The following is a 19543-nucleotide window of genomic DNA, read 5'->3' as shown; positions in this document are numbered from 1 at the left end:
TGAAAAGTGCAGGAAGTATAATCTCCCACTGAGGTGATGAGACAGTGCTCTTTGCTACAACCACTGAAGGAATGCAAGGAATGTTGGAGTCTGTTTTTAATATAGACTATCCCTGAATGACATGAAAATGAAATGCACGCACATTGACATGATTGACAAAAATGGAATGCACGTGGACAGCGCGATTAAGTCAAGTTGTAGAGGCACTCGATGAATTAATCTAGATACATATCTGGGATCATACATAGCCAATCACGAAGGCTGTTCGAAAGAAATCAGAAGACAACGAGGAACAGCTCATCAGCAATGGCCTCCCTTACAAAAGTTTGGAAAAACCATGGTGTTTCAATATATGAAGGTTTAACTGGTGAAAAGCTTAATTTTCTCAATAGCGACCTATGGATGTGAATCGTGGGAAACTAACGTTGCCGACAAAAAGAAAATGGAAGCTTTTGAGATATGGTGCTGGCGAAGACTCTTGCATATCTTCCGGATGGAGAAAACAAATGTTTATTATAGAAATCCTCTTGGAGAGAAGCCGCCCCTCCTCTTGGAAATCAACAGGCGCAAACTTCTGTACTTGGGTTATGTCAGGCATGGAGAATTAAAATAACCCTGAGAAAATGATCATGGAAGGAATGGTGATGGGTCGTCGTCATAGGGGACAACCAGTGAGGAGATAAAGAGGATGTGCAACAGCTGCTGAGTGTTCAAAGCTAGCAATGGTTTGAGAAGGCTTCCAAAAGGTCTGATCTGATGTCAGCAATGTTCAGACATGAATAAATGTATCTTATTGAATTTTAAAATGGTGTGTGACTATCAACCATCCCTACAGGCCATCTGCTGATTATATTTTTTAGCAGGAAATATGCTTTATACCGCACTAGACACAAATTACACAATCCCAGCTTCTGGGAACGTAACAACTAGCAGTAAATGTCATTTTCAGAGCTATCCGAAGTTAATTGCTTTAACAGATATTTAAATAGGCTCCACTCACCTGGGGTTCTCCAGTGCCGCCAGAAAGAGGGGTGGGTTGACATGCTGTAGCTTAGGTTAAGCACAGCCTTTGCTGATTTGACAGATCTCTTAGCCAGACGGACTCTATGGAGGTGGTAAAGGGGGGTTGGGAGAGGTGGCGTAGGGGGATGTGTGCTATACAAAATCTGGAGTGCTTTTTAAAATGCCAGAAAGTGAAGATCTTGCCCCTTTTGTTAAAGAATCTCTTTAGAAGAAGCAAGGCAGGCAAGGGGAGTGGAGGGTAGCCGAAGTTCTTGGCGAAGCATCAATATCGCGGCGTTCGCTTGTAAACTGCCTGACCAGCTTCTGTTCCACAGCAACTGCTTGACATACCGGCGCATCTACCTCCCTCCTAGCAGCCCTGCTGACCTCTTAAACCCAGGTCTCTTCAAGGGAACTTACGGGAGCCACGGCTTGGAGATTGTCATGCTGAGTTTTCATGGGAAGAAAGCCAAAGGGACTAAAATAACCGTGAGTGGTTTTTTCTCTCTCTCGAGCTCCCCGACGGGTTCCAACTGCCGTGGAATCAGGGTAGTAAACTGCAGCCCTTCTCACTCTCCTGTGCGTCGGGGATCTGTGTGAGAGGTGATCGCCGGGGGTAGGGAAAGGAGGATGCAGTGGTTAGGGCACAAGCCTAGCAGCTGGGAGACCTGGTTCCATTACCTGCTCGGCCAGATGGCCTGTGTGACCTTGGGCAAGTCACTAAGGCCCAGATTCTCAAAGGTATTTGGGCTCCTAGCTTCCATTGATTTTGCTGGGGTTTAGGGGCCTGGGCATTACACTGACTTTGTTCCTCAGTTTCCTATCTATAAAATGGGGATAATAGCACTGGGATGCTGTGAGAATAAGACACTATGGTCATTGGGGTCAGATAAGTAACTTAGAGAAGAGTATAATAACTTTGTTACAGCAGAGCCAACTTACCTGGGGGATTGGTGGGAACAAATTCATTGTTCTGTAGGAGAATGTACAATTTCCTGGGGTGAGGACACTCGTTAGCCTGGCTGTTCTCAGCCTTTGGGGAAATGCCATCTAGGCAAATAGTCCAATGCCAGGATTTTCCAGAATGCCGAGCTACTATCTGTCTTGTCTTCTGCCTGCACAGCCGCGAACCGTGCAGAGCTTCTGCTGGCCTGTGAAATGCTTTTCAATCCAGACTACCTTCCCCCCTACCCCCAGTCCATTCTGTGGGAACATCTAATTATGAGCAGATTACCTGTATCTGAGATTCTCATTCCCGCCCCCCCCCCTCCCCCCGCCCTCCCAAACACTAGCAGCCATGCACTGAGACCGGGCTGATACACTCTCCTTCCTTCCCCCGGCAGGGAGTGGTCGTGATTGAAAGCCATTCTGAAATTGACTGTCCCCTTCAACTTTGCAGGGCTACCCTGCCACGTCACCAGCCACTCAGTTTGTCCCATCTGTTCTGAACAAGTCTCCACATACAGGTCGGGCCTTGGTGCCGTATCCCAGGTGCAAGGGGGGTGATGCAGGCAGCTCCAGGGGCTCGTGCTGCTGGGATTTGGGTGGGACCTTTGAATTGACAAGCAGGGGGTGCTGCTGTGGAACTGGGCATTGCCAGGGTGGAGGAAACTTGTTAGCCAGCTGCAGCGGTACAGGTGTCTGAGCTTTTGGCATGAGCTCTGTTCCGCAGTGTCCTGAAGCGTGGTTTCTGTTCCTTGCTGCAGGGAGATCCCAATATCCCAGCTGGCCAGCAGACGGTGGAGATCGACCTGGCGCACCCCATCCAGCTCCCTGACATCGAGAACCTGCGCAACTTCAATGAGCTCTCCCGCATCGTCCTGGAGGTGCAGGAGCAGGTGCGCCGGGAGCAGCAGCAGCAGGAGGAGGAGGAAGGGCAGGACGAAGAGGAGGGCCGCTCCCGACAGGGTGACTCGCAGCAAGCAGAGCCGCCTGCGCAGAGGGACGATGCTGGGGCTGAGGGGACTGAGGCTGCGGGAGCAGCAGCCGCCCAGGAGTCGGCGCCAAACTCGCAGCCTTTCGTGCTGCCCGTGGGAGTCATCTCCAGGAACGAGGATTATCCCCGGACCTGCCGGATGTGGTAATCAGCCTTTCCTACGCGTCCTGCCCCATGCAAGCAGCTGAGACCTGCTCAGGAAAAGGCCCCGTTATTAGCACTGCTCCCTCATGGCCCCTCCCCTGCCCGGACGGGACATCCAACCGGAACCCAAGGGGAAAATATAGGGGTGAAAACCCCCCAGAGCCTTTCTGCACTGACACCCAAAGCATGTGTTGTGATCTTCACCCCCCTGCCCCAACGCTTACCATCTCTTATCAGTACTCTGTCCTCTCCGGCTCCATCTAGTGCAATCTCCTTGGCTCCTTTTATCTCCTGACAGATAGCGAGCGGTGGGGGGGCTTGTGTCCCTATCTCACCTCCCCTGCGGATCCTGCCCCGATCGCATAATCCCTCCTGTATTTTCCCTTTATTGCTCTGTTTCTCCATGAGCCACTTGCCCCTTTTCTCCCTGTTTCTCAGGATCCTCCCTAGCTGGGTCCTACCCGTGCATCACACTTGTCTCCCGAGACCATGGGAATGTGCTGCTCTTTCCCGCTGACCCAGCTTCAGGGCTTGTGCGCTTTGGGCCCAATCCTGCAAAGTGCTCAGCACCCTCAATGAATGGGAGCTGTGGGGATGCAGAGCACCTTGCAGCATGATTGAGCCCTTTCTTTTCAGATCGTGGGGGTGCTGTCTTCAGTGAGGCACCTTGCTAAATGAAGGGGTGGGGGAAAGAATCTGGATCTAAACAGAAACGACCCTCAGCCAAACATCTGTGCTAACGATCGCAGCGGGTCATTCCAGGAATCCACAAAGGCCCAATTCCAAACTAGAAGCAACACACTGTTCAGATGTGCCCTTCCCACTGCGTGCTAAGGGCTTTGCACTGAACTTTACCCACCTTTCCCCCAGGCCAACCAGCCTTTGTATCGTCTGGTTTGATCCTTGAAACGGAAGTCAAATCCTCATGTGCAGGGATGTTAGGTTAGCTCCCATGTACCGATCCTTAGCGTAGTCAGATACTGTAGCTGCACTTAAAGGAGCAGGTGAGTGTTTGTAGCATTGTTCTCATGCTTGTGAAGATGGAGGCAATCGCACTTCATGCTGCAGGCCGCGAGCTGATTGATTGCTTCAAAGTCAGCAGGTAAAACTTCCCCCTTTGTGCAGCATGGCATATCTACTCAGGTGCATTCTGGGGTCATTTGATTTTCCTCTGAACCATCAGGTCTTAGCCACTGGTGGCCGGTCTAGATGGACCTCAGGTTTGCTCTGATACAGTAAATTCATCTTAAGCTGCCACAATGGTGCAGTCAGAGGCTTTTTCATGTTGTTTTTTTTCCCCTGCTTCTTTCCCTTTCTGTAGTTTTTATGGCACGGGGCTCATTGCCGGACATGGCTTCACCAGCCCTGAACGAACGCCGGGCATCTTCATTCTATTCGATGACGATCGTTTCGGGTTCATCTGGCTGGAGCTGAAATCCTTCAGCCTCTACAGCCGGATCAAGGTCTCTTTCCAGAACGCCGAGGCGCCGTCCCGAGAGGCCTTCGATGAAATGCTCAAAAACATTCAGTCGATGACTACTTGACAGGCGGCCCCTGGTGGACAGAGGAGGGATTGCAAAGAAGGTTTCTGCTCGCTCCTGCCAAGGACAGAACCCCGGCCTCTGGTACCTCTGAACAAAAGCATGCACTTTTCAATAAGGCCCTTTTGCCAAAATCTACACATCCCTGTTAGAATATAAACAGAATCCCCACACTGCTCCCTGGCAGTACTTTCTATGTAGTCTGCGACACAGCTCTGCCTAGTGGGAGGGAACCTACACAGGAGGGAAATGAGCATGCTCGCATTTATCAGAGCAAAATTCCTTAGAGGCCAACATTGAGGAACATGTAATTAATCGACATAGCAGATATAATATATACATGCTCTCTGCTCTAGCCATAGGCGCATCCCTACAGAAGGCAAACCCTTCAGTGAAGTGTCATGTTCAATCTTTCCTGCAACCGGCCCAATCTAATAATTTGAAGACTTGATCACCCCCCAAAAACCCAACACCCCCACCTGCAAATTTGCTGCCAATTTATTGCGTGGCTCAAAAGTGACTAATAATGTGTGTTTTGCCCCCCCTCCAGGGCCCTTCCTCATAATGCAGCCTTGATGGAAAAACAGACCCGAGGTAGCTCTGCCCTTGGTTTGGGAATCAAAGTGGGATTCAACAGTAAGAGAGGGGATTTCCACTGCAAACAGCTCCACAGGTACCCTCGTGCTGTCTCCCAAAGCTCGCTGCTCCCATGACCTTCTTGGACTCTAGTCCGAATCTGACTAGAAGCCAAGGGGGAATCGTAGCTCCCTTTATAGGGACCCAGTATGGAACTCCAGACAAATCCAGTTCAGATTGGAGGAGAATCTTATGCAGTTTTAGCTCATTTTAAGACTTTTTAAAAGTTCTCATTTTAAAGAACTAAAAATCCTCTAAATATGGTTAACTTCTGACCTTCACCTCCACACGCTTGCTGGATGGCAGCTGCTGTGAAATGTAATTTCTGGCTAGGCCAGTGCCTGTGATGTGGTATTTCCCCCTGTGCAGCGTAAATGAAGCAGTTAGGAATTCCGTGGTGCTGTGGTTCATTCTGATGCCTCTCAGCAGCTTTTCTGACACTTCCCCGGGGAACGTTTTGTTTATTTTTCAGTGCCCCTGTAGACTTCTGTCTCTAATGGGTTCCCCTGTCCCTGTACTGCAGGGTTCTTGTATTCTTTTCCCCTACCTAACACCGATTTCTCTTCTAGTGCCACCATCTCAGAAAGCTTTTGCTCTTAATTTCCCGTAGCTACTCTTAACATAGCTATCTGAGCTCTACTGGAAGGTGCAGGTAGGTGGGAAGGAGTCCAGAATTCCAACCACCATCTCCTACCTGGCAGTGTTCTGCTTCAAAATCAAAAGCAAAGGAGCTGCTTGCCTCAGAGACCCGGTAGGTGACTGTAGGTCAGGCAGTAGGTAACTGTGCAGCAGAAGGATTATGGTTCGGGTTCTCTATCTCTTATCCACCGCATCACAAGTTTTCCCGACACTTTTGTTATCATTAGTCTTGGGTAGGAAGAGACACGGGAATCCCCAACTGAACGAAGAAGGAGTCGAGGTGTAACATATCAAGAGAACTGCCTTCCTTTTCCAGTTTCCTCCATCTCTTTGTCCTGAGCCTGGGATCAGGGGCTGGAAGAACCGCAGCCACGAGGCAGCTGATGGATAACTCTGTGCCTTTCTAACATCTCTCCTGCTATTTATCACTTGTCAGCTATTAGAGAAACGATCTCCCCAACAGCTTCTTTTGGGGGCAGATTGTGGGGGAGGGGGTATAAGGAAAGGCTTGGCTCCAAGTGAAATCTGCGTCCTTCGTCCCAATCCCTTTTGGAGGGGAGAAAGACTGTTAAAGATTGCATCTTTCAACCCCCATCAGGGCGTCTCCATTGGTGGGACGACTCCTTGTCTCGCGGGTTCTCCCCCTTTCCACCTTTGACAGTGGAGTGGGATGATTTTGTGCTGCTTTCGTGGGAAAGACTCACTTCTTGGCTGATTTCATTGATAACAGGAAACTTATTCCCTCCTGTTGCAGTTTTGTTGCTGCTGCTCCAACTTCAGCCTTCCCGTCATTCCCTTCCTGAGCTGCATGTGAACAGTGGTGTCCCTCAGTGGCTCAGAGCAGCAGGTTGTGTCACTCATGGGACTAATCCCTATCCTATCAAGTTGCATGAATCTATGTGGATCAGAAAGCAGTTCTGGGCACTTCTCCTTCCCTTCCTACCCAATCGTCCTAGCATGAACCATACCGAGGTATACATCAGAGTGAGAGGGCCTCTGGAATGTTAGTAGCATTCGTTTGAGCCTGCCTCGTTTGTACAGTTTATCCAATGTAGCTCTTTACCTGTGGTTGAGGGGCTGTGCCTCTTTCTACCCCAGCAGGAGGGAGAATTAACTTTGGTCTCACACCATTGCTAAGGCTGTGGAATGCTGGCAAGGGGTTTATTTCTCTGGTCATTGGTGCGTGGGCACAGGCTAAAACCAGCTTCTCCACCTTAGCTCTGAATTTCCTTTTTGTCCTTCACACCAGACGCTCAGAGCTGCACCTGTGCAAATGCACAAGCAAAAAGGAGCACTGGCTATTGCAGGTGCAATTGTGCAGGCTAATAGGTGTCTGTGGGTGTGAGTTGCCTGGTAGGCATTTGAGCAGCCAGTTTCAGGTCTAATTTCTAAGGCAATGTGTCCATAACTGCCCTAATTTACATATGCAAATCAAAAATCTGGCCCTTAAAGTTTTGACAGACTCTCCTGAATTGTTTCTACGGTAGCACTTAAAAATGAACCTGCATTTAAGGCAATATGGACACTTGACTTGAGAGATTCATGACTCCTTTGGAGTTGTTCCATCAATCATGTAAATACAAACAGACCCTTACATTGACTCGGTAGCCGATCTCAGAGTAGAACAAATCTCTCGTGCATTCTTACCCAGTTCGGGGAAGGTATAAAGATAATGTACACTAAGATTTATTAAAATGATGTTATGGGTCGTGATTGCCGCTTAGATTACCCTGCATTTCTGAGTGTGGCTGCGGAGTGGGGTGGTGGGGTAACCCTGCGTTGGTTACCTGTGGCCCCCAGACATCATGCAGTGGAAGGGGGGGGCAGGGGGGGCGTTCACAAATATAGTCTCGATGCTTGTGTTCGAGTCCTCTTGTTAGGCTGATATCCAGACTGGCACAATGCCCCCACTTGGAGCGTGTTTCTCCATAATATTTTAATGGCAGCTTTTGAGTTCTTCCGTCGATGCCCTTTGAACTCGAGATGTGCTTGGCAGGATGGCCAGCTCCTCACCCAGTGAGAGGGGTGTGCAGAGATCTGCATGTGCCGCAGCTGCTTTTCAGAGACTTTCAGAACCTCCTCTCACTAACTTCAGTGTCAGAACGTACCAGGCCGAACTGCTGGTACATCATGGTTTTTATTCTCTTGCTGGAGAATAGACAGTGACTGGAATCTGGGCTAACGCCAAAAAAAGCCCTTCAAGCTTGTGACATTTCAGAAGCGAATTCCCTTTGATCTGGCCCTGTGTGAATGGAAAGTTGGCAGAGGTCTGAAGCCATGGAAACTGGTACTTCACCTTTGGGGAGCAGTGGCCTTCCATGCTGCAGTCTGTATAGGGGCCCTTTGGACCAAGGTGTATCCATGTTTTGCAGGGAAAGGTAGAATGAAGAAAAGCTGCTGTGAAGAGTTTGACCCAACAGCTTTCAGAGTCAGGCTGCAGAAGGGCAGAGTGAGAGAGACGAGTGGCACTTGGCAGGTGTAAGCTATACAAAAAAAAAAAAAAAATCCGGTTCAGCGGTGCAGTCTCATTGGTGGCGTGGTAATTTTAAGCAGTGTCTTGCCAGTCATGGAGGGGTCTGGCCACAGTTAGTGCCTGCTCCCATGACAGCATGCACAAGTAATAGTGTCCGAGGTCTAGTCTGGCTGTACTAATTCATGCAGGCTGTGACATGCCCTGGAGGGCGAGATTATTTTATATCATGTGCCCTGCTAGTTTCCTGAGCCCTACTGGCAACGTAGCCAGTGACAAATCAAGATTCCCCCCCTCCCCCCCCGGAGAATGCCACTTACTGCAAAAGGGGCCCAGCAAGACCCTCCGCTTGTGTGAAAGCTGAGTGTGGGAAGCCACCACAGAACATGGCTGTTGCACCTGTCAGCCTGAGTTTCTCTAGTGAGAGCTTTATGCAGTGGGGCCCCTCCCCCCAACTTTCAGCGGAGGTAGATGAAATCTGGGTTGGCAAAACTGACGTGTGACCGCTGGTGTAGTCATGGGTAAATGGACTTTACCCCCCTTCTCGTTTGGGGAATATGGAGTTTAGTTTAGGTTATTCACCCACTTTTTTTACCGTACGCCATTGTAATGATGCATCCAGTGCCAATATACAGCAGTTTGTAGTGCTGATGCATTTGAGGATAGACATCAATACAGAGCTACTGTAACGCTCTTCAGAACGAGAACTGACCCCTTTTGTAATGTACACTTCCGGTCCGCCCGAAAATGAATGCCACTCATGAGGCCGGGGTGGCTGAGCGATGGAGGTGTTTGTATCACTGTGAAATCTTAAAGCTGCGGGTAGGGTTGATCTCTGACAACAGTTTTTTTACAACAATAGGAAAACAGAGTCACTCCTGGTGGGGGAAGCTTCTCGCTAGGGACCATCTCCTGAGTGTTACAGTGCCTGCATCATAGCAAAGCAGCAGGACTGAAGTGGTGGCGCTTGGGTAGACCCATCACTTGCAGATGGAGTATGGTATGTTGTGCCCCGAAAACTGGGGTGTGAAACCCCTGTTTAAAAGTATTTAAATGATGGCATAACCGCTCTGTACTGTAGATCAGCTTGAGAAACTTACTGGTCTCTCCACCTGAACTGATCACTGGGGGGGTGGGGAAATAGATAGTCTTACTCCACGCTCTCCTCCTGTTCAGTAGACCCCTTGCTTTTAGTCCAGATCAAGGTGATATTTTACCCAGCATTAACAGGACTCTGCACCAGTCTAGTCCCTCCAAGCCAATGATCTCCAAGTATTTTACCAAAAGCTAAGGGCTGCTGTTGCATGGGGGACCGATCCAAAGCCCATTGGAGTTGATGGAAAGACCCCCATCGACTTCAGTGGGTTTTGGCTCATGCCCAGAATGCTTGCAGGATTGGGCCCTCTCTGAGTGGCTCCAAATGCCTCTGCCAACCCTCTGCTTCGCCCATGGGGAGCTTGTATAAAAGCCGGGTCGGCTGTTGTGGCTGGTAGCACAGGAGACCTTCTCAGGGGTGTCTGAATCTGCGGCGGGGGAAGTGAGCGTGTTCCGTGTTTGTACAGTGCCTAGCACGGTGGGGTCCTGCTCCGTGACTGGGGCTCCTAGATACTGTGATAATCTCAATAACCATCTGTGCTACAGAGGCATAGTGAAAGCTGGAGTGTGGAAGCGTGTGGTTGTGGGAAGGGGTTTTCTCTAATTAGCAATGATGTGTAGCAGAAGTCCATTTCAAGTGTGTGGAATCCTGTCTCTTGGCATCGGGAGGTTGATGGGCCCCTCTTGTGGGTTAGTTGAAGACTTGTCATTGGGGGTGGTGGTACCATGTTTCCAGGCTCTGTGTTCCTCTGGGGTGAAGGCGCTTGTTCTTCGGAGGAGCAGTTACTTACCAGGGAGAGGTCTGAGCTGGCCCAAGATGAGCCTTTTGGTGGAGTTTGTATCTTCTAGGGCGCGATAGAGTTCCCACCTCTTTGGGGGCATTTCCGTTTCCCAGTGTTCGTGCACTGTCCTACGAGTGGTGCTTGCATGGAAACGCCTGTTAGAGGAGGCTGAGCCCTGGTCTAGACTGTCGGGGGGGGGGGTGAATCGATCTAAGTTACGCAGCTTCAGCTACAGGAGTACAGGGGTCAACGGGAGAGCGCTCGGGGGTCGATTTATCGCGTCTACGCATCTAGACTAGACGCGATAAATCGACCCCCGCTGGATCGATTGCTGGCCACCAATCCAGCAGGTAGTGTAGACATACCCTGAGATGGAGACTTAAGGCACCCTATGTCTTCTCTGTAACAATGGATAGCCTTGGGGAAAGTGCCCTATACGCGGACAGGAAATAGACTCCGGCTGGTTGGTCTAGGAATGCTCTGCTGGCAATAGCGCCGAGGAGTACATAAACCAAACCCCTGCAATCTGCACTGCAACCTAACCTAGCAGCTACCGGACAGACCATGGCACAGCATCCTCTAACAGGTGTTTCCATACAAGCACACTCAGGACAGTGGGTGAACATTAGGGAACAGAGATGCCCATGAAGCAACTGGAAACTCTGTCACATCCTTGGAGACTTTCCTGAATGTGGGTCTATTTCTAGCTCAATGTCACATCCAGTAAACTTCACAGAGCCTGTAACAACCAGTAGGATGTTCATGTGTTGGGCTGGATTTTTTTTTAGCTGTAAACTGCTGTGACCTGACGGCACTCTCCACTGGTACAGAAGGTTTTTGGCAGTCCAGATAGACCTTTTTACTTAGGGAGAATGCAAAGGTGTAGCTTTGGGTATCCACTTTCCCCTGCGGTTGCTGTATGTTTCTAACAGTGTGGCTGCAGCAATTCTGGCACGAGGTATTAAGGGAAGGGATGCAGCTCATTAAGAAACGATAATGGGGAAAGAAGGTAACTTTATAGAAGACTTGCTGTGGAGAAGCAAACAGCTGGAGAAAAATGAAACAGGCTCAATGTTTACTTTTACCGGATGACTCTCTTAATTTAAGTAGCTTTTTTTTTTATTTAAAACTAATCACTGAGCATAATGCAAGTGCTGGCTTCACGTGTTGAAACGGGGCCGTTTGATCTCAGATTGCTAGCTTAGAAGATAATATATAATTTTGTGTGTATCGACGGCTGCTCACATGGCCAAACTTCTTTCGTTGTGTCCAGCTGCCACAGGATTGCATGTTGGTCTTTGTGGTTCAGGGCAGACAAACAGTGGAACGTAAAAGATACTTGAGATCCGTCTGTGGAATGGAAGAATGAGGTAACTTATGTAAATGTGAGTGCAACTGGTTTTTGTGTGTGTATGCTAAATTAAAACGTGTAATTATGTATGGGTTTTTTGTTTGTTTGGGTTACACTCTAATTTTCAATCTTGACAAAGAAAAAAGCACTTAAGTTAGTTGTGTTCATTTGCTTTATCAAAGCAATATGCCCTTTGTTGGTTGCTTTTTCCCCTTCCTTCCCCTAAATAGTTTTCCCCCCTATTCCTATGTGTATCCTTCATTAACAATTTCATATGGCACAGACTACAGTCTCCACCTGGCCTTTCAGAGAGAGGTTTGTATCTGGTGTCAATACCATTGTCGTCTTAAGTGTTTGTAAAGTGCCATGTGCATCCTATGACACCATATAAATAACACGCCAGCTATCTGCCTTCTACAAATGGTAGCAGAGAGGAAAGGTGAACTTTCTTTCTGAAATGCCGCTTGATCCTCCATTTCTGGCACTTAAACCTCTTATGCTACAAACATTAACATGGAAAATCAGAACTGTCGTTTAAACAATGCACCTGTCCCAGTTTGTGTCCTTTTGTGGGGGCGGAGGGGGATTTTTTTGCCTCTGCTTGTACTTGGTTTGGGGAGGAATGGGTTGTTCTGCAAAAGACAGCAGTGATTTTGCAGCACTTGTCCACTGCATCCCAGGTGTCGGGTAGCAAGCTGTGTGAACAAAGTGTGTGTGACTTTTACACCTATCATGATTACCCAAGGAGCCTTTTCCAATTTAAAATAATAAAAACGAAAGTTTTGTGAACTTAGTCATGTCTGTTTTTTCCATAGAATTGTGGCTGTTAACTTTCAGACCTTTAAATGTGCAGAATGCGTGTTACCCCAACATGTGAATTTCCCCTGGGCTCAGATGAGGGATGAAGGAGTTGATGCACGGGGATCCGTAAAATTTGTCGTTAAATGCCTAAACTTTCAAGAGTGAGTACTGACTTTTTGAGTGCCTCGTTTGAGACACCTTTTTAAAGGCACCTATTTTTCAGAGGGTAGGTTATCAGAGCTTTGAATGGGTCCGGATTTTCAAAAGGTGCCTTAAGCATCCAAAACTCTTGAAAATGTCTACAGTATGTATTTTGGTTTGGTATTAAAAGTTGCTCTTTAGAAAGAGCTTTAAAATGGTAAGACTTATAGGAGTGTAAACATGGACCTCTGCCTTGCCAAGGGCATACTGTGGGGGCAGTAGCACTACTATATAAAGCTTAAGACTAGCATACTATTTAACTGCTGACTTTTTCCCCCCCTAAGTGCTCGAAAATCCACATTCATTACTCAAATTATCTTGACATTTGCTGTGCCTCATTGGGACTCATGGTGGGATTTGTGATTCAAATTTGGGCTCATTTGAGCAGAGGGCCAAAGTTACCATCCCCCTAAATTGTACGACATCGTTTTACCATTCCTGTATCTTTTTGCACCTACTGGGGCTTGGGATCCTTGCCACGGATCTCAGCTGGTTTCCAGATCCTGACGTTATTTTGGGGAAGCAACATTTCAAAGTTATTCAGGACAAAAGTGGACTCTCCAGTGGGGCTCAAGCTAAGCGGACGTATTAATCATGCGCTTGTCTGCAGCGGGACACCGCAAGCCAGAATGTTGGCAGGTAGCTTGATGTCAGAGTAAGTGGGTGGTTTAAGGTGACAGGCTGTGGCCCTTGAACCTGAGTCATGCTCACATACGGTTCAAATCCCGCCTGGGAAGCTTTCTGAGAGCGTGTTGTGCACACAGGTTACATTCTGCAGGGCCTTCTTTGGTAGGGTGACCAGATAGCCAGTGTAAAGAATCGGGATAGGGGGTGTGGAGTAATAGGTGCCTATATAAGAAAAAGCCCCCCAAATCGGGACTGTCCCTATAAAATCAGAACATCTGGTCACCCTGTTCTTTGGGGAGTTTTGCCACAAGAGCAAAGTTTCTGGTTTAAGGGACGATAATTCAAAGCATATCTAGTAGTGATGCAAGTCTGCTGTCATTTGATCCAGGGGTTCCTCAGATACAGGGTGCCCAATAGGGAACTGTGTTTAATTTTCAAATGGCTCTAAAATCCATGTGCATAGGGGAAATTGTCTTGAAAACTGGTATTCAACAACAAGGGTAGGACAGAGTTTGTGGCAAAAATGTGGGGTCATTTCGTCAAGGGGTGACTTCAAGACAGTCTCCCAACAATGAGTTGCTTGTTAGATTTTCTGATTCTTAAACTATTTTTGGTGCAGAGCTATGGAAAATCTGATCCTCTGGTCCTCATGAAATTGTCATGAACTGCCCCTGTAATCACCCACTGATTGACTAGTTTGGAAGTATTTCAAGTTATGCCACTCTAAGAAGTTTAGCACCTCTGTTTAGACAGTTCTCTGAAAGCTGTTGTTTTCTCATAGTCCTTGGTGACTGACTCACTGAGGTATGTATTCACATAGTATCTTAAAGGAACAAGCACTGCCCTTGAATAGAAGGGCCATGAGTTCAGATTCTCTCCTCTAGAGTTGAGCCTTTCTCTTGGTGTCTAGGGCCACCATGGAAGTCCCTCGGAAACGGTGAATGGTGTGCACTCCCAATGCCATCCCCCACATCCTGTCCTGGGCAGTGCTGTCCCGGATATTTAGCCAGGATGAGTCCTGGCCATGATCAATCAGTTCTCTACCCCTGAAATGTTTTCTGAACGGTTGCAAAGTCTAGGCTGCCATGTGGCGCCTGCTCTCCCAGCCCCGGAAAGTATGATAACCCCCAAGGTGGGGTGGGGAGTGAAGAGGGTGGGACTTGTCAAAGTTCCATCTATGTGAAGTGCCGAAAGGAGATACTTCTCACAGGGGCTAGTGCAGATATTCCAGATTTCATTGGGCAGTTCTTTGAGCTTAATTGGCCTCCTTCTAGAGAGATCCCGCTCAGTGGGACCTGAACGTGCCTTGGGCCTGGCTGGACTCCACTGGCCTGCGGCTTTTCCAGTTGAGTAATAGAAGTAAGTGGTGGTATCTCCCAAACTCCGGCCACTTGTGACACCAAAATGAGCCATCCCTTGCTGTGCCCCTCCCTTGCCACGAGGAATGGACTAGCGAGGTCGACATTGAAATGATCCTCACTGGGCATCTGATTTGACACTTCTTTGAGACGATGGACCAGCTCACGCTGCTCAGAGGTTGGGGATGGTGCTGGGTGAGCTACAGACAGAGACGCACACCGCCTGCCCCCTGAACCAGCTGCCCAAGAATGGAAACTGTGGCTTCGGTCCAGACATGAACTTCCAGCACAGACGGGTTCCTTTGGTCAGACCTGGCAACCCCTCAAGGTCCCTTCCAGGCCTACGTTTCTGTGACTTTTTTTTTTTCTTCTGCCTTTCAAAGGCTCTTGGAGATGTGATTTATTACTGGCCATTACCATGAAAGAAAAAGGCCCCCATGTGTACAGTTGTAAATGTAGTAACTATAGGGAGGGAGCCAAAGGGTTCAGGTTTTTCTGTGGGAAGGTGGTTGCTATCAACACAAAAGCATTCCACATTGGCTTGGTGGCTGCTTTTGCTGCTGTTTCTCAACGGTTTCCTCCCTAAGCATTAGACCTCAGTGTCTTATGGGCAGCCAGCTGCATTGTTTTGTTTGGGCTGGTTCTTTCTATTTGTCTCATCTCTGTCATGCAAATTCTTTGTTGCTTTCTAGAACCCACAATTCAAGAAGGATGTTGATTGATTGGAGAGGGTTCAGAGAAGAGCCACTAGAATTAAAGGATTAGAAAACATGCCTTCTAGTGATAACCTAAATTTGTTGAGCTCTTTGAGCCTAACAAAGAGAAGAATACGGGGTGATTTGATCAGTCTTTAAGTATCAACATGGGGAACAAATTTTTAATAATGGGCTTTTCAATCTAGCAGAGAAAGGTCTAACACCATCCAATGGCTGGAAATTGAAGCGAGATAAATTCAGATTGGAAATAAGGTGTAATTTTTTTACCAGTGTGGGTAATTAACCATTGGAACATTTTTATCAAGGGTTGTGGTGGATTCTCCATCACTGACCATTTTTTTTAAATCAAGATGGGATTTTTTTTCCTAAAAGATCTGCTGTGGGAATTGTTTTTGGGGAATTCTCCGGCCTGTGCTAAACAAGGGGTCAGGCTGGGGTCCCTTCTAGCCTTGGGATCTATGAACTCTGAGCCTGAACCTGGATTGCGTCTTCATGGAGCAGGCCAAGAGGCATCAGTCAGAGCATCTGAATAAGGCTGTCAGGAATGGGGCTCTTTCTCGTATGAATATACCATTTATAAGTCCCAGTGTGAGCTACCCAGAATTCTGGCCATGATAAGTGATGCAGGTACCTAGGGTAGATACGGGCGGCGGCGGCGTTTTCTCTCCCAGAGATTTTTACCAGAACAAGACTCAAAATGGGGAATTTGTTCCTGTTCTGAGACATGACATGTCTTCTCCGACCCGTTTTAAGGGCCATGGGGAGATTTTGTCCACATAGTGCAAAAAGGCCCCTCGGCTTTGCAGTGGGTTGGTTCTGGATGTAAGCACAGCGGATCTGGGTTGTGAAAGCACCAGAATCCACTAGAGCAGGTTAGAAAATGGGGGGAATATTTAACAAAAACCTCAGTGAAAATGGCAGTAAAGCCTGAGGATTCGCTGCCCCTCAGGGAATGGCGCACACTGAGCTGTTCCCCTCATGGGTTTCAATGACTTCCACAGGGGCTCGTAAAGAGCTTTAAAGACCAGGAATCGAGGTCCGTGAACTTCATGTTTTTTCTCCCCAAGGGTTGTTAACGCCTTTCCTCTGCGTTAGCGATGGGCTACCTCAGGGGAAGAAAAGCCACGTATAGCCTGAGGGATGCTTTCAACCCAGAGCCACAGAAGCCCAAGCAAAGCTCTTGACCTAGCTCCTGAGACGGAGCGGTCCCTGGGAGCAAACTCTTTGCGTGGACGAGGTGGAGAGGCTGGCAGAGTGGAGGCAGAAGAAGGGGCCTCAGAAGGAGAACTTCCTTGGTTACGTGTCATCATCCTCTTCGGCAGAATGCAACTTGCGCTCAACTTCTCCTTGGAGATACAGGTGGAAACAGGTCGCAGTTCCCAGGTTCAGCTGTGCCTTGAAAAGGGTCTAATTCCTTAAGGAATGAAAAAGCAATTGTGCGTGAACATGGTGGTTGTGATAAGGCACAGCTAGTGCTGTCTGTAATCAAATACAGTGCAAACAAGTGTGGTACAAGTGCTCCCTACACCGCTCGGTCCCAACTCTCAGAACCCTGCCATTCCAGCCCGGGGCTCCCCACACAGCTCTGCTGCTGTCTCATTCCTGACCTACAGCAACCCCTGCTAATCTAGTCGGGGTCCCTCCATACAGCTCTGCTGATGCGCTGCCGTTCTAACCTGCAGGACCGTCCCCCTACTACCGCAGACCTGTCCCTCCCCTACAGCTTTGTCAATGCACCGTAATCCTGACTGACAGCACCCCCTGATAGTGCAGTTCTGGGCTCCCCCGAACAGAATTGCTTTTGCACCTCAATCCTGACCGGCAGTATTGCGTTCTTTGGGAGTCTGCCCCTTTCCTGAGCATGACCAAGAGTCCCTCTCTATAACAGGATCAGGCCTTAGGGCTGCGTGTTCTGACTGTTCAGAAAACCCCTACAAATCTGCTGCTATCTGTGTACAGCAGAACCCTGTTTATCCCATGTAACTGGGACCGTGGGCCAGATTGGATAATCAGAAATTCCGATAATCTGGAGAATGGGCCATCTAGTAGCCACAGTAGTCCCTTCTGGCCCCGTATGCTGCTTGTTCAGATAAAGGGGGTTCTACCAGAGGTGCCGGAATGGGGGTGGGGAGAAGGGGCCGTGGCCTCCTATGCCCTCCCACTTTTTATTGGCCGTAAGGGCAAGCGACAAGGGTGAGGGGCGGAGAGGAGCGAGCTGGGGCGGAGTCTTGGGGGAGAAGAGGTGGCATGCGAGTGGGGCGGGAGCTCGGGGAGAAGGGGTGGTGTGGGGGTGGAGCCTTGGGGGTGGGGATATGGCCATGGTTTGGCTGCCTGTGGGCCCCCCCACTTTTAGGGCGCCTCCACTGCTCTTGTGTTCTACCAGGGATGCGGGAACAATTTTTATAGTGGGGGTGCTGCTGATGGGAACCATGTATTTGTTGTTTGTTATTAGTACGTCAAGCCGGGGGTGCCAGCAGTATCATCCCTAGTTTCAGCACCGCTGGGTTCTACTGTATTTGGTTTTCATGGACTTTTTGTTTTGTCTCAGGGAAAAAATAATATGAAATATGATCTTCCCAGGGTATTTCCACCATGCAGGGACTAAAGTACAATGAGAAAATCAGATCTCATGGCATTTCAACCCAATAATTAACTCTCTTTTAGGCAGGGGCAGTCAATTATTTTTTTTGTCAAGGCCCAAATTTATTTGTCAAGGTACAGTTAAGGTCCAGACTTCAGAGAAAATAATTATAAAAAAACAAAAAAGAGAAGTAAATAAGATTTTGGGGTCCATTCAAAAGCATCTGGGTGGGTTGGATTTGGCCCTCGGGCCGCCTATTGACTGTGCCCTGGCATTAAAAAGCCAGTTGAAAACCATAAATGTAAATTATAATATAAAAAGCCCTTGTTCGCTGGCCTACCAATGGCTCTACTAGGGTGTGAGGACCAACTGCCTTTTTGTTACACTGGGGTAAATTCAGAGTGACTTCATTGATGTTAATGCAGTTAGTTCAAATTTAATCTGGTGTAACAGAGTAAGAATTTGGCCTGGGAACACTTCCAGAGGCAGCTGTTGCAATAATTGCACAGATAAACCAGCAGGGGGCGCTCTGAGATCAGGACAGCCAGCTCCTTTCTCGCAGCAATAATCTTCAGGTTCTTTGAAGGGCAGGGTAGGCAGGGATCTTGAGTTGGCTTCTGAGCCCAAGTTGACCCACGTGGCAGCTGTGCTGTTCCCCAGGCTACTCCAGTCTGTCTCAAAGCCCTGATTTCAGACCTGCCTTGCTGAACGTCGTTCCAGAATCAACCCTGACAAAGACAGATATCCTCAAAAACTGGCTTTTCCAGACTGCCTGTGCTCCAGTTGCATCAACAGGCGCTCCAAGACTGAGACTCTCGGCATGAATTCATGCTTCTGGGAGCATAGCATGCTGGTCTTGTGCAGGAAGCCATGCCACAGGGACCTAGAGCTTTACACCTACGAGCGAGCCCACATTACAGTCCCTGTCGGAGGCACCACGCAGGTGCCTTGAACCTGTTACTGAAGGAGAGTACGGACAATACTTTCTACGCACCAGAAATCAAGGGTGGTGATTGCTAGCGACTGGTATTGACACACCTAGGGAGCTATTTGGCTGACATTTATTGCATCTTATGCTTCATGCCGATCAACGCTGATATTGCAAAGAGACTGTATTTTTGAAGATTAACTTTTTTGAGACTATTTGGAGCCTGGTTCTAACAAACAGTAGCTTCTGAATCATGTGCTAAAGCGAGCTGATGGGCTTTCTCCTCAAGCTTCACGTTAGCTTTGGCTGGACAAGTGGGGAGCTGCGACTTCTGCTTCTCCGCTACACTCTGATCAGTTTTTGTCCCCTTGTTCTATCAGTGCTTGTTGCCTCTTGCCTGATGTGGATGGTGAGCAATCCGGGGAAGGACCCGTGTGGTTATGTCTCCGTACAGCGCCACGCACGACAAGGCCCTGATCCTTGACTGTGGTTCCTGCGTGCTACTGTGATATAAATAATAGTGTGAGGCGCTGTACTGTGTCACGACTTGTGATGAGGCTTATGAGACAATGCAATAAGGACTCTGCCAATGCCTGTGAATTGAGCGTGTTGCTTATTAGCTAATGTGTTACAAAACACTAGATCGCAATAAGCATCTGAGCATGCGGCGTGTAAACTAGATATTTCTAGGATCCTAAGCAGAATCCGCCTGAGCTGGGCGCTCAATCTGCGCAT

At 48.5% G+C, this 19543-nt stretch overlaps 1 protein-coding gene across 4 annotated transcripts in view; it reads left to right on the top strand.

Annotated features, from left to right (window-relative positions):
• Window positions 1-8448, top strand: part of FBXO31 (F-box protein 31) — a 40393-nt gene extending 31945 nt beyond the window's left edge. For 3 of the 4 annotated variants that reach the window (XM_065567308.1, XM_065567306.1, XM_065567307.1), the window contains 3 exons: window positions 1338-1491; window positions 2709-3082; window positions 4404-8448. In XM_065567308.1, coding sequence (XP_065423380.1) covers window positions 1338-1491; window positions 2709-3082; window positions 4404-4626 — 751 coding nt within the window. In that variant the 3' untranslated portion in view covers window positions 4627-8448. The remainder of the gene's footprint in view (window positions 1-1337; window positions 1492-2708; window positions 3083-4403) is intronic. The other variant, XR_010592619.1, reaches the window with a different exon arrangement.
• The last annotated feature ends 11095 nt before the right edge of the window (window positions 8449-19543 follow it).

Source organism: Chrysemys picta, chromosome 14 (assembly GCF_011386835.1).
Source record: "Chrysemys picta bellii isolate R12L10 chromosome 14, ASM1138683v2, whole genome shotgun sequence".
NCBI lineage: Eukaryota > Metazoa > Chordata > Testudines > Emydidae > Chrysemys > Chrysemys picta.
Note: the sequence above shows the minus strand (reverse complement) of the source record. Positions and strands in the feature narration are given on the sequence as shown.